General features: G+C 48.7%; 1 protein-coding gene across 4 annotated transcripts in view; it reads left to right on the top strand.

Annotated features, from left to right (window-relative positions):
- LOC146773110 (anoctamin-10-like) overlaps positions 1–14,660 on the top strand; it is a 330,529-nt gene that overhangs the window by 279,853 nt on the left and 36,016 nt on the right. For all 4 annotated transcript variants that reach the window (XM_085639951.1, XM_085639952.1, XM_085639949.1 and 1 more), the window contains 2 exons: positions 9,298–9,435; positions 9,711–9,827. In XM_085639951.1, coding sequence (XP_085496077.1) covers positions 9,298–9,435; positions 9,711–9,827 — 255 coding nt within the window. The remainder of the gene's footprint in view (positions 1–9,297; positions 9,436–9,710; positions 9,828–14,660) is intronic.

The raw sequence follows: 14,660 nt of genomic DNA, 5'->3' as shown, positions 1-14,660 counted from the left end.
TAATTCTTACTCTCGATAAAAATTCCACAGTAGCTGACGAGAAATTTCATCACTGTCTAATTGCAGTCATGGACTGGATGAAACTCAACCATGTCAAATGTAACAGCCAAAAAACGGAAATCTAATCTCTTCACGCCCTAACAGTGGTGGCCACCAAATACGTCTCCACCTCCAAACACAGTAGACATTGTGAGGAATTTAGGGATCAAGTTCGATCCTACACTATCTTTCCACAAGCACGTTCTAGCTGTGGCAGGTTTGTGTTTCCACACGATAAAGATCCTAAGAAAATTCCTCAATCTACTTCCTATGAGTGCTAGGAAGGCAGTCGCCGTAGCATTAATCCTGTCTCGTCTGGATTACTGCAGCAGCCTGTATGCAGGAGCTAAAAAGACTGTTCTGAAAAGATTACAGGTAGTCCAGAACGCGGCAGCTAGGTTAGTACTCAAGCTACCTAAGGGTTCTTCTTCAGCAGCAGCACTCAAAACCCTGCACTGGCTACCTATTCATAAAAGGATTAGTTTCAAAATTCTAATCATCATCTACAAAGAGACCAGGGCAACGGGACCAAAATACCTAAGGTCCAGGATCAGTCCAAATACCACCCAACACCTCTTGTGGTCATCCTTGGGAATTTTTTTAGCACCCCCTACCTTCCCTCTGAAATCTAGAGGGGGAAAGGCAATACCTGTCTTGGGAACTAAAGCCTGGAATACCTTGCCCTCCCAGTTGAGACATGCACAATCTGAACCTATGTTCAAAAAACTGCTAAAAACCTGGATCTTTGCTTCCCCAGACCACACTGTGCTATCTCTCATCTGACACATATTTCATGTGTTAGCTTAACCTTTCCCTACCACAGATCTCCTAGGTCCTTTCTTCTAGCGCCAAGATGCTCCTTGGAATGTGAACGCCGCGCTTTACAAATATACCAATTCCATTCGATTCCCATGAGGCACAGGGTCAAGACTGATTTGCATATGACTGGGTCTAAACTGGAGTGGCATGGTGAGCAAAAGAACAATGGATTTAACCCAGATCTATTGACTGGGGGTGAATGTTTGATTTGCTCTGCATTCCGTCCATCATCTGTGTGTCTTTTGCTCCTGGAAGCACAGCTGCGGCTCAGGGCCCCTGCTGGTGCCTTGACTTTGGTGGATGGTGCCCCTCCCGGGTAGGGAATGCTACAGTCAGCCACTTCTTCCTGTGAGCAACAAGTAGGAGAGTGGGGGATGGTAGTGGACAGAAGCACGGATGGACAAGGGTAACATTGGGAGTGCAGGCACAGAAGTACACTAGAGTGAGGGCGATATGATTGCAGGTGGGTATGGGCAGGGGGTGCAGTGGGATTGGAGAAGCACATGAGGGAGACGGCCTGAAAACGCAATCACTCATATGGAGTGTTTCAACTCAAAAAAAGTAGCTCCTCAAATGACAGCATTGGAAGGACACAAGTATTTGGTCCATGCTCCAGGTGAGGGCCCTACACAAGAAGAGGACGTGACACCCGCATGCCCTCGCAAACGGAAATGAAGCAAATGAGAGTGACAATGAACCTAACCAGTGGTAAGCTGTGGGCAGGCTTCAAGACCGTTTTTGTAAAGAATATCTCTTGTATACAAGAGTGCATGCTGTCACAGGCGAGTCCTAACAAAGGTGACTCTTAAAGAAATTTACAACAGCAGGAGCGTCACACAGCAACTGAAAAAACAGGCTGGAATGTGCCAAGTGCTCATGTCAAAAACAATATGAAGAGCGAAGATGTGATAGAAAGCTCACTGCTGTCTCATCAGGATCTAAACACAGAAAGAAAAGGTCAACAAATGTTATAAAAAACAGCAAATATACGGCCCCATAGTAGTACCTGACATAGAAGGGAACTAAATTGTGTGCTGATGTGCTCCTTGTGAAAAATCACAATACCATCCCTCACAGTGAGGTTAGCCAATGGCTGTGATGGGCTGTTGTATTTTGATATTTATTTGGCTTGCATAAACTGTGGCTGCACAAAGGTGCCTTTATTTCCAGATAGCCTAAGTCTTTAAATTTAAATTCAGGGAGCTCATGCTTGCGAAGAATAGTTATCCAGTTTGCATTCAATGCAGACTAGAGTATTCATGCCCAACATTGTTATCTATTTCTGGTAAATAGGTTCTGTTGCTTGATATATCTGATAGAGACATCTAGCCGCAGATTCCTTAACTTAGAATTATCCCCAGGCGTCAGACTGGATCCGGAACATTATTTGCAGCAGCACCTCTGCGCGCCGGGGGATGGCACCACACGACCCCGCCCTGACGTCATCCACGGACGTGACGTCAGCGAGGTCATATAAGTCCCTCCCGGCACGCTGATGTCAGTTTCCTTCTGTTCCGCGTGCAACGCGGATCCGGAGTAAGTGGTTCCTTTGACCTGTTTTCAGGCCCCTCTGACGCTTCGTGTCTGGACCAGTGTGCGATGCCTTCGGGCTTTAAAACGTGTGCCTCCTGTTCGCGGCAAATGTCCGCGATGGACCCACACCTTATCTGCATGTGGTGCCTGGGCGGACACCACGACTCGACAGATTGCAGTGGGTTCCGTTTGCGGCGTCGGTCGCTATCTGGTTCCCACGTGCTTTGCTCGCCCCTTCCGGGTAAGTCCTGGCGCATGTCGCCGAGGTCCTCGACCTCCCTTCCTTCTGTTGTCGGGGGCACTAGTTCCTGGATTTCTCCGGACGTGCACCCCTAGGAGTCATCCTTCCCCTATCCACTTTTTCCTGGCGCGGGGGCGACTCGGACCAAGATGGCGGCCTATGCAGCGGCCCTGCAGGCCTCCCTTGGGTCCCCTCCTCTCCCTGGGGCGTCCTCGGACCCTCCGCTACGTGCGGGGTCTCTGGTGTACTCACCAGTGGGTTGGCCCCTGGCGCCGTCTGAGCCCCTTGCCTCTCGGGATGATGGAGATATGGCGTCGTCAGGTCCCCCTGTTCAACCCATAGCGCCCCTACCGCACCGCAAAGTCCTGTTGGGCTCCCTGTGGTGTCGCAGGTGGTTATTGGCGCTCGCAGCTTATCTCCGAGCCTGCCTCGGCCTTCCGGACAGGCGGCTGCCTTTTCGGAGGCCGAGCCAATGCCGTAGGCATGCCTCCCCGGCTCCGGCACCGCTCCTTTCTTCGGAACCGTAGCCAGTTGCGGTTGAGACTCAGTCGGCGCCGGCCCGGCACCGGAGGCTTGCCTCCCCGGCTCCGGCACCGTTCCGTTCTTCAGAACCAGAGCCTGTCGTGGTTGAGGTCGAGTCGGCACCGGATGAGGCCAAGTCGGCACCGGACGAGGCCGAGTCGGCACCAGCCGAGAACGCCCTGGCGCCGCCTCAACGCCAGATCATTGACTTCTCTCCGGAGGCTTCCGGGGGGAGTTCGGCGTCACCCCGACGTCCGGCGACGCCGGATCCGTCCTTGCCTCTCCCCCATCCCTGGAAGTTGTGGCTCTGGCGGACTCTCCGCCTCCTCAGGAGTCCCATCAGGACCCTCATTCGTCAATGGGGCTTCCTTCGTTTGGACATCGGGCTCATCCTCCGTTCATCGGACAACCCCCTTGGGGTGGAAGGCTCAGTTTACAGCCCTCACCCACGGATGAGTTGCTGTCCCCTCCTTGGAGGGCTACTGAGGCTGGTGCGGCATTTATAAGAGTTGTTTCCTTAGCTGCCCTCATTCTGAATATGCAGCCCCCTTCGGTCCCCCTGCCTGTTTACCCGCTGTTGGATGTCCTCCACCACGGGTCAGGGAATGCTGAGCTGCTTCTGCCTTTTTAAGCTTCTCTGTATGATGTCCTTTTGAGTACCTAGGCTCGGCCGGTGTTGGGTGATCTGGTGGCTCGTTCTATCATGCACCGCCACCGCCCTGCTCCAAACGATCCAGTTTGCTGGTTTGTTCATCCGGACGTTCAGGGGCTTGTTCTGCAAACTGCTTTTCCTTCCTTGCCTCAGCTGCTGCTTCCTCCCTCCCGGGAGTCCAGGGGTCGTAATATTTTCGCCTCCAGTAGCACAGCTCTTCGCTCACTCAATACAGTGTGTGTCTTGGCTCAGGCTACTTCTGCCCTTTGGGAATCTGTCTAGTCTCTTCTATCTTCCGCCTCTGAGGACACTCGTGTTGACCTTCTCCATCTTCTCCGGAATTTATTATCCGCTCGGCCCTGGATACCTCGGATTCCTTAGGCCGAGCTATGGCTGGTTCGGTTGCACTACGACGCCATGCTTGGTTGCGGGATGGCGTCTTCCCGGAGAATATCCGGGAACGCCTTGTTGACCTGCCCTTTGATGGGGTCCTTTTGTTTGATACTCATGCCGATTCGGAGGTTCAGCGTCTCCTTGCGGGCTTTCGCCCTCCCCCATACTTAGCAGGTTACAGGTTGTCAAATCCTGGGGTAGTTACCCTTTCACTTAGCATCCACCAGTTGGACTATGAGTTTTTGGGCTGGCAGTAAGCCTACTGTGGCGGTGTTCCACAGGTTGTTGTGTTCTGTCCTCTGACTGTGATTTACCCTAAGAGGTGTTCCCCTGTTTTCTTGGGGGCATGATATACTCCAGGTGGGGTACCTGTATGCTATTCTGTGGCTCCGCTTTGCGCCACGCAGGCGTGGAGGTCCCTTTGGGCTCTCTACCTCTACTGACACATTTATCTTACCGTTGGGCGGTTTTCAGTGTTGTGCCTTCTGGCGCTGCCTACTACACGCCGCAGGTCTCACCTTGCTTGAGCCTTGCGTGTGTGCCTCATTCTCCTCTTCTAGAGGTTTTTTCCTTGTACTAACTCTTTTCAGTGTATTTCAACACGCTTCAAATGAGGCTGCCTCCTGCCACGGGTGCCTTAGGTGGGTCCCTCCTATATAGCGCCCGCAGCTGCGTGGTCTCGGGGCTCACCCCCTTTTGATATATATATATATATATATATATTACAAGAGTCCCATCACTAGAAATGAGCAGAGACCGCAACAGGGGAAGATCGTAGAAGCATTTAATGGAACCAAGATGACAAGGCGAATGCATTTCGGCATAATGCTGCCTTCCTCAGCGCCCAAGATTCCAGGTGGCCTCCATCGTTACCAGGTGAGTAGTCCTGCCGCCTTTATTGGTCTAAAGAAAGGCTCCGCCCTCCTGGAACGTGACTCCTCCTGTATGTAGTTGACGGAATGGTCAATGAAACTACATATCCCAGAATTCAGAGCTCTGATCCCAGGTAAGTGGTATGTGGAGAGAAAGTCACCAAATTGACGGGCGGAATGCAGGGTCCTGGTGCAAGTTTCAGCCAAAATGTCCTGCTTGCGGTTACCACAATGCCTCAGCGAGTCCCCATACTGCTTCAGCCCCGAGTTCCAGGAGCAATGTCGCAGGGGCAGCTGTGTAAATACACGCCGCCCAAATGGGGCCAAATGACTCCACACTGCTTTAAAGCTCACAGTTCCCAGGGCGGGCATGAACCTTTTCACTACCGTGAAATGTCTCCGAACAGCCGTAGCAGCGCCAGAAGGGTCCGGCCCAAAACGAAGCAGGTGTCTCTGAAATGCGTCTCTGGCCGACGCAGCACAAATTACAAGAGTCCCATCACTAGAAATGAGCAGAGACCGCAACAGGGGAAGATCGTAGAAGCATTTAATGGAACCAAGATGACAAGGCGAATGCATTTCGGCATAATATATATATATATATATATATATATATATATATATATATATAAATAAATTAATACCCACGGGTTGACCGCTGGTATCCCTTTTTACACACCTCCACCTCTCTTCGTTTCTGCGTGGTCTCGTCCTATATCCCCGTTTTTCGGGGGAGCAGTTGGGTGCCTTGTGTTCAAGCTTGCCTTCGTTCTGCACAGCGGTGTTTTTCTTAACACGTTTATAGTGCACTTCGGTGCCTTTTCCTGCATCTTCAACACTGGGAATTCCTAGGGTTCCGTTCCCTGGGGTGGACCTCCGCTTCTGGATGCTCTTTCCTTGGGGGTCTTGTCTGTCCTGTTCATGTACTGCACAGTCCCTCTCTTCTGTGGGGGTGCATTTCCCCTCCGAGTCGGAGGTGGTGGTCTGGAGATCTGATGTTGTTCTCAGCAAGCTATGCGTGTTCTTCTTCACGGTTCCTATAGACGCCTTTGGTGCCTTGGATGCCACACCCTTCAGATGTGTCATTTTCCTTTGGATGTCACCCTAATCGGTGTCTGGTGTGCCTGTGGGGCAGCTCCTCTGATGAAGGTAGTCCCAGGTGTTGCGCCCTGCGTCTCTGTCTTTCGTGGGTGCGTTCTCCCCTTGGCCTTCACACTGCCTTGTTGGGCAGTCTCATACTCATCTTCGCTACGCCACTTGTTTTCTCCGTAGCTGTCTGCTATGTGCATGCTCTCGTTGTGGTCCGCCTCGGTGTGCTTCGGCGTGTTGTTCTATGCCCCTGTCGACTTCGTGTGACTAAGTGTGCACTTGGCGTGTCTTATGTTCCCGCATGTACTTCTGAGACATTGCTCAGTTCCTGCCTCTTGCCCTTCGCTTCCTGGATGCTGCCTGTCCGGCCTACCTTGCAAGGGCTCGCCGGGTAGGCTCTGGTTACGCCCCTCCACATTGCCCTCTAGCTTTCGTTGGTGTCAACCTAGTGCACCATTCAGCTCTGGGAGTGGTTCCTCGTTATGAACTCTCTCTTCAGTTCTGAGATAAGGCTTAGTGCCGTTTCTACATCTCATACTCACACAGGTATGGTCCAGTGCCATTCTGGCAGTCTTGCGATACCTTGCCTCCCATTGTCTTTTGCTCTCTGAGCTGCTTGGGTTGCTGACGGGCTGCACCGCCACAGCTTTCCCCATAGTCCGTCACTTTGTGGCCGGCTCAGTGCTATCGGGCACTTTCTATTGTTCTGTTGCAGACCCACCTCCCCCTTGGGGTATGGCTGTGGTATCTATTCTAAGTTAAGGAGTCTGCGGCTAGATGTCTCTATCAGATGTACGAGTTATTTACCTTCGGTAACGATGTATCTGATAGAGATGTTGTCTAGCCGCAGATTCCTTAATGCCCACCCATCCTCCCCGTTCTACGAGGACCTTGCTAGGTGGGCTTCTCTACTTTGCCTCCTTTCAGTTGGCACTGGTCTTCATCCAAGGTGCTCAAATTGGTGCGACCATTTTAAGAATTGCCATATGCAGCGCCTCCCTCCAGGTGGCTTCTCTTCCTGTGAAGCGGTGCTTTTTGCTTCGTCTTCACCAGTAGATTCTTCTTCCCTTTCTTTTAATTCCTCCACTCTGGTCCTTCCAGTGTGGGGTCTTCTCCTGTTTCTTTTCCTCCCTCCCGCATCCTCCATCGACCTAGAGCTCTTGTCTCCTCTACAGTCGTCTTCTTTGGGGTCTGCTGGGCTGTGCTTCGCCTTCCATTTCTTTAGGAGAAGTGCCCTTCTTGTGCTGTCTTCTCCCAGAAGATTTCTTCTCCCAGAAGATTGTTGTTCTTCCCGTGCTCCGCCCTTGTTGGCCGACACAGTTCTACGTTGTAATAACAGTCTACCTTTTGTCTGTCAAAATATTCTTCCTTTTTTACTCAGCCTCAGGGGAGGGCCCACATGGTTTCTCAGAGCGATGCTCTGCCTTTACTTCTTGGTTTGTAAGTGGACAGTGTCTGATACTGTCCTTTATAATGGTGTTATGCACCACATGAAGCTCAGAGCAACTGCCTATAACATCACTATAGACAGTCGCCATCACTCCTTTTAATCAGGGTGGGAGACAGGATTATTAAATTAGTTGCCCTGATCCTCCCTTTCCCTGTTTTAACTCACCTGGTCCTTTTTAGTAACCACAACACTACACTTCTACACTTTAGGGCCCCTCACATACACTCACCATACAGCAAGGATAAAAGATCTCCACTAAAGAGCCCCCACTGAGGGTGCCCGTCGGGTATTGCAGCGCCGACCCGACGAGGAGCATGCCCAATGGTGAAGCATGACACCCAGCGGGCTGGGTGTGCGAGGGCACTAAATCCGAAAGGAGGAATTCCCAATCCTCCTTCTGGGTAAGCTAGTCATATGCACTTAGTTCTTTAGTCACTTTAACCTCTTTAGGAACTGCATACTCCTTCTTTGTTACTGTTATGCACCATCCGCCTTCTTTTACTTTACGGATTTTTCCTCCTTCGCACACTGTTCCCATACTTTCACAGTTTTGTTGGTGGCTCCGCGTTGTGCAGCGGAAAAGTTTCTCCAAAGAAAACTGACGTCAGTGCGCCGGGAGGGACTTATATGACCTCGCTGACGTCACGTCCGTGGACGACATCAGGGCAGGGTCGTGAGGCGCCGACCCCCGGCACGCAGAGGTGCTGCTGCAAAAAGAATTGCGGATCCAGTCTGACGCCTGGGGATAATTCTAAGTTAAGGAATCTGCGGCCAGACAACGTCTCTACCAGATACATATTACCGAAGGTAAGTAACTCGTACTTCAGGAACATTTGAGGTGAATGAACATTTTTGTGAACACTGCATAAATTTATAACGCTTTCTTAGAGAGCTGCAATTCATGTTATCATGAGAGAGGAGTTCACAAATCTAGGAGACTGCTTTGGGTTCTGTAGAACGGGTGCTCCCTGCCTTTCCTCTACAGTTCTCCTACATTGATGTCAGAGATTAAATACTTCACCAAGTTAGCATATTGTGGCTCTGATCCTCTACACTATGAAGCTAATGCACAGTCTTCTTTTGAACAAGGATGAACACTGAAATTCGGGAAAATTTTATGAGCTGCATTTTGGTGGCTTTTATAAGAACGTTTTTGCAATTTAAGTGAAAAGCGTGGTGTAAGAAGACAGCACCTCTCTTTTCTTTTACAAAAATAATTAGAGGGAAATCACGCAAGCCTTCCACAGCATAAAATATATTGAATGATGAAAGAAGTGCAGGTGTATTAAACCTAATACTGCTATGAAAACACCATTACATTTTATATTTTGTTAAATGTCTGTTTGCATCCTCGTACCCTGGTACTCTTTGTGGGTTATGCTGATTGGTCTCCTCCTGAGCTTAGGTGATGTGTCAGGAAGATTTTGAATAACTTGGACACTCTATTCTCCTTTCTTTCCAACCACATGCATCATGTCTATGTTCTGCTGTCCTCCTTCACAAGAAGATGTCCGCTTGCTTGTTGTTCGTTTTCTAGCTCTGTTCTCTGTTCTTGTCTCAACCTAGTTTCACACCCATAGTAGAGAGGCTGAAGTGTGTTTGAAACCACCATGCCCGTGCTTCGTCTTGGCCTCCCCTGTGGGCTGTTGCACTCACTCACTTAGCCGACTCCTTTGACTCTTTGCAGGTTGCCTTTGAGACGTTGGGTTACTTTGCCGTCATCACCAACTGCTTTCTGATCTGCATATCACCTGAGATAAAGGAGCTCTGCCGAGACGTAGGTGTCACGCCGGCTCTCTCTCTTCTGTACGCTGTTGGCGTGGAGGTCAGTGGAAGTGATCACAGTCAGTTGTGTGTACACATGTGTAGGTGCATGTGCTTCTTTTTATTTGTACGCATATGAACCTGTAGATGCTTTTGTATCTCCGTATATGCATTTGTGTTGTGTATATGGCTTTTGGTGGGTCAGGCACTCTTTGCTGGGGGACATGTAGTTGAGCCTATGCAGTGAGATAGCATGTCACTGATCATGAGCATTGAATGTTTCTTCAGTCAGGACAGTTGATCATGCACATTTTCACTCTTTGTTTCTTTCCTCAGCACATACTGATAGCCCTGAAGCTGGTTGTGGCCTTTGCTATCCCAGATGAGCCGTCATGGGTGAGGCTGAAGCTCATGCAGATGGACTTTTGCTCTTGGGAAGCCCTCAAGCGGACGGTGAGTGTGAGGAACACTAATCAGGTTCTTGTTTTTTTTTCCTTGACATCTATCTTCCCATCCCCTATTAGAGTACTCTGCGCCTCCTTTTCTTGGGAATCACCACCCTATTCATGTTTCTCCAGTAGAAGAGTTACTTGGTGTGCCAAATTCTGTGGGTCTGTGTCTTTGATACGGCCATTCCTTATGGGAGCTGTCCACCTCCCATATCCTTACTTCAGTCCTTCCACTTCTGTCCTTGATGGGGCCAGTACTTAAATCTTCAGCATATAAGTTCAAATATAGTGGTGCAGAAACATAATGTTTGTGGGCAAAAGTACATTCCTGATTCACAGAATAAGGAAATTGTAGAACTTTTCCATCAAATGGGATCTGGTAATACGAAAACATATGAACCACAGAAAGGACCGTTCCTAGTTGTGTCTAAGAGATGCCCAATTTAGTGGGGGCAAATCACAAAAATTGACGGACTGGCATCAAACACCACCAGGTGTCATGCTTCATCATCTGCCAGTCCTCGCCCTCTAAAAATCGCGTTTGATAGAGGGCGGGCATACACCTGGAGACAGGGATGCACTTCTAAACTAAGTGGGGGCCCAAACAAAAAAAGGAGTGAGTGAATTTAAAACCCAGCATAGTATACCTGAACAATTTTTATTCTATGGGGTTACTATGTGAGATTAAAATATATAAGTGCGGTGAGTGGGGACCTTATCATCCCGTCGCCGCTGTGAATCAGTGATTGTTAATAGGGGGTCAACATGTTTCTGCCTGTATTGTCCACTTGGGTACGTGGCATTCGTCAGGACCTTAAATATTGGGCTCCAATCTTACCACTGGGGGCGTAGGCCTATAGCCAGCTGCCACCTGTTTAGAGAAACCTGTAAGAGAGAGGGGGTGAGACAAACATATAATACTCAAAATGGTTGTCATTCGGTAGACCTTGATGTGTCACAGTCACGCTCCATACTTACTGCTCTCTCCTAAAGTGAAAAAGGTGAAAAATGTATATGAGTGTCGGGCATCTGTGTACACTCTGACATTCATGTGAATAAAATCGAAGTCTTACCCTATTGGAAAAACCTATTTGCCCCATGGGAGGGGTAGGGGGGAAATCCTTGTGGCCACATTCTAGTGGGAGACGGTAAAGGATGAAGACAAAAGGGTTAAAAACCAGACTGGTTAGCAAGGTATATCAAAGATACTGAATTAGTTAGCAGAAAAAACCGTCAGGGCGTGCTTGATCTACTATAGTTTCAACCTGTTGGGAGAAGACATCAGAACATCGACTTACAGTTCAAGGCGTACTCCCCGCTAGAAAACCTAGTGCTGCATGAGTCCAGCCTCCTCCCCGGTGACATTAAGTGTAGTGCGCAGCAAGCTTTTATACTGTTGGGTGGAGTCGTGGCATGCGATATGGGTTTCAGGTGAGCGTGGCGCACAGTGATGATGCTGCATTTCCTGTGTCCTGAGCGAAGCATGCAGAAAAGGCTGCACGTTGCCTGTTTGTTGCCTGACCCTCGTGGGGGTGTGTCAGCACATGGCGCTGCTCCATGACACGCCGCTTCCTGTGTCCCGTCATTACTTCAGATAATTGCCTGGGGTGGGGCGGGACCAGCTTTGGTCCAATGAGAGCGCCTACCATAGTTTCTGGAGATACAAGGGAGTGATTTAACGTGTGTAGACACGTTATACAGAAATATGGGGAACATGTACCCCGCTCATGACTATTGTTTCATGACGGGAGCAGTTTCGAGTATTTACACAAAAGAAAACAAGAGAAAACAAGAGAAAACAAACCCAGATTGTTTACAGTCAGGGTGACGGAGTGGTTAAACCCACAATTAGTGCACAAGTCGATTTTACAGCTACCGCATGATTGCGGATCAGGCTGATTCTAGTATTAGGGAGTAAGGGAAACTGCGTCTAGCTCTATTCACAGGTATTACTGTGTCTATTGTTTGTGTTTTAGTCTTTTTAATGGGTACTGTTAAAGTGTATGTTTTAGTGAGCGCTAAGGGAAGTTACTTCATTTGAAGCCATGGGATATCATCGTTCAATCCGTTTTTCCATGTCCCAAGGCGAAACACCCAGCGCTGTTCTCTAACATGTAAGACATGTGAGAGGCAGCCATTGTGCTTCTGTACTACTTCCAGTACTGTCCATCTCAGATCTTTATCAGAGTGTTCTTTCTCAAGGAAGTGTTTTGTTAATTTGGTGTTATCTTTCTTCCTTCTGATAGTGCTCCGGTGCTCACTAATTCTGATCTTTATACGCCTAGTGGTCATGCCAACATACATGAGTTGGCAAGGGCATTTGAATAGATACACTACATTCTCTGTGTTGCAGTTAGAGAAGTTCTTCTGAGTCCATGGTCGCTCGGTACCTATGTCCACTTCTTTTGTGGTGGCCGTGAATTGGCATGATACGCAATCGCCACAGGGGTAATGTCCAGTTGGTCGTTGGTGGCCCCATAGTGTCAGTTGGTTGTCATCTGTAGCGGCTGGTGGATTTGTATGGACTAGTTCATCCTTGATGTTCCTACTGCGTTTGTATGCAAATAGGGGTTGGGTCCAGACTTTGTCGCTGGTGTTTTATATGCGCCATTTCTTTTGTATAATGTACCGAGCGACCATTGACTCAGAAGAACTTCTCTAACTGCAACACAGAGAATGTAGTGTATCTACTCAAATGCCCTTGCCAACTCATGTATGTTGGCATGACCACTAGGCGTATAAAGATCAGAATTAGTGAGCACCGGAGCACTATCAGAAGGAAGAAAGATAACACCAAATTAACAAAACACTTCCTTGAGAAAGAACACTCTGATAAAGATCTGAGATGGACAGTACTGGAAGTAGTACAGAAGCGCAATGGCTGCCTCTCACATGTCTTACGTGTTAGAGAACAGCGCTGGTTGTTTCGCCTTGGGACATGGAAAAACGGATTGAATGATGATATCCCATGGCTACAAATGAAGTAACTTCCCTTAGCGCTCACTAAAACATACACTTTAACAGTACCCATTAAAAAGACTAAAACACAAACAATAGACACAGTAATACCTGTGAATAGAGCTAGACGCAGTTTCCCTTACTCCCTAATACTAGAATCAGCCTGATCCGCAATCACGCGGTAGTTGTAAAATCGACTTGTGCACTAATTGTGGGTTTAGCCACTCCGTCACCCTGACTGTAAACAATCTGGGTTTGTTTTCTCTTGTTTTCTCTTCTTTTCTTTTGTGTAAATACTCGAAACTGCTCCCGTCATGAAACAATAGTCATGAGCGGGGTACATGTTCCCCATTTTTCTGTATAACGTGTCTACACACGTTAAATCACTCCCTTGTATCTCCAGAAACTATGGTAGGCGCTCTCATTGGACCAAAGCTGGTCCCGCCCCACCCCAGGCAATTATCTGAGGTAATGACGGGACACAGGAAGCGGCGTGTCATGGAGCAGCGCCATGTGCTGACACACCCCCACGAGGGTCAGGCAACAAACAGGCAACGTGCAGCCTTTTCTGCATGCTTCGCTCAGGACACAGGAAATGCAGCATCATCACTGTGCGCCACGCTCACCTGAAACCCATATCGCATGCCACGACTCCACCCAACAGTATAAAAGCTTGCTGCGCACTACACTTAATGTCACCGGGGAGGAGGCTGGACGCATGCAGCACTAGGTTTTCTAGCGGGGAGTACGCCTTGAACTGTAAGTCGATGTTCTGATGTCTTCTCCCAACAGGTTGAATCTATAGTAGATCAAGCACGCCCTGACGGTTTTTTCTGCTAACTAATTCAGTATCTTTGATATACCTTGCTAACCAGTCTGGTTTTTAACCCTTTTGTCTTCATCCTTTACCATCTCCCACCAGAATGTGGCCACAAGGATTTCCCCCCTACCCCTCCCATGGGGCAAATAGGTTTTTCCAATAGGGTAAGACTTCGATTTTATTCACATGAATGTCAGAGTGTACACAGATGCCCGACACTCATATACATTTTTCACCTTTTTCACTTTAGGAGAGAGCAGTAAGTATGGAGCGTGACTGTGACACATCAAGGTCTACCGAATGACAACCATTTTGAGTATTATATGTTTGTCTCACCCCCTCTCTCTTACAGGTTTCTCTAAACAGGTGGCAGCTGGCTATAGGCCTACGCCCCCAGTGGTAAGATTGGAGCCCAATATTTAAGGTCCTGACGAATGCCACGTACCCAAGTGGACAATACAGGCAGAAACATGTTGACCCCCTATTAACAATCACTGATTCACAGCGGCGACGGGATGATAAGGTCCCCACTCACCGCACTTATATATTTTAATCCCACATAGTAACCCCATAGAATAAAAATTGTTCAGGTATACTATGATGGTTTTTAAATTCACTCACTCCTTTTTTCGTTTGGACCCCCACTTAGTTTAGAAGTGCATCCCTGTCTCCAGGTGTATGCCCGCCCTCTATCAAACGCGTTTTTTAGAGGGCGAGGACTGGCAGATGATGAAGCATGACACCTGGTGGTGTGTGATGCCAGTCCGTCAATTTTTGTGATTTGCCCCCACTAAATTGGGCATCTCTTAGACACAACTAGGAACGGTCCTTTCTGTGGTTCATAGCTTTGGTTGGAGGCTAACCGTTCTCTAGTGCCCTAACGCCTCTAGTTCCCTCCCCGGGCCAGACCCCGGTTGTAACTGTGGTTCTTCAATACGAAAACATACCCAAGCTTTCACCAATGACTTGATTGTAGTTTCCCTCCCTGGAAACTGACTCCCGGAAGAATCTTATGAGAATTAAAAAATATATATATGAATCCATGAACATGCTCTGGAA

The sequence above is a fragment of the Triturus cristatus genome, chromosome 12, assembly GCF_964204655.1.
Source record: "Triturus cristatus chromosome 12, aTriCri1.1, whole genome shotgun sequence".
Classification (NCBI taxonomy): domain Eukaryota; kingdom Metazoa; phylum Chordata; class Amphibia; order Caudata; family Salamandridae; genus Triturus; species Triturus cristatus.
The sequence above is the reverse complement of the archived record's forward strand: the minus strand, read 5'-3'. Positions and strand labels throughout refer to the sequence as shown.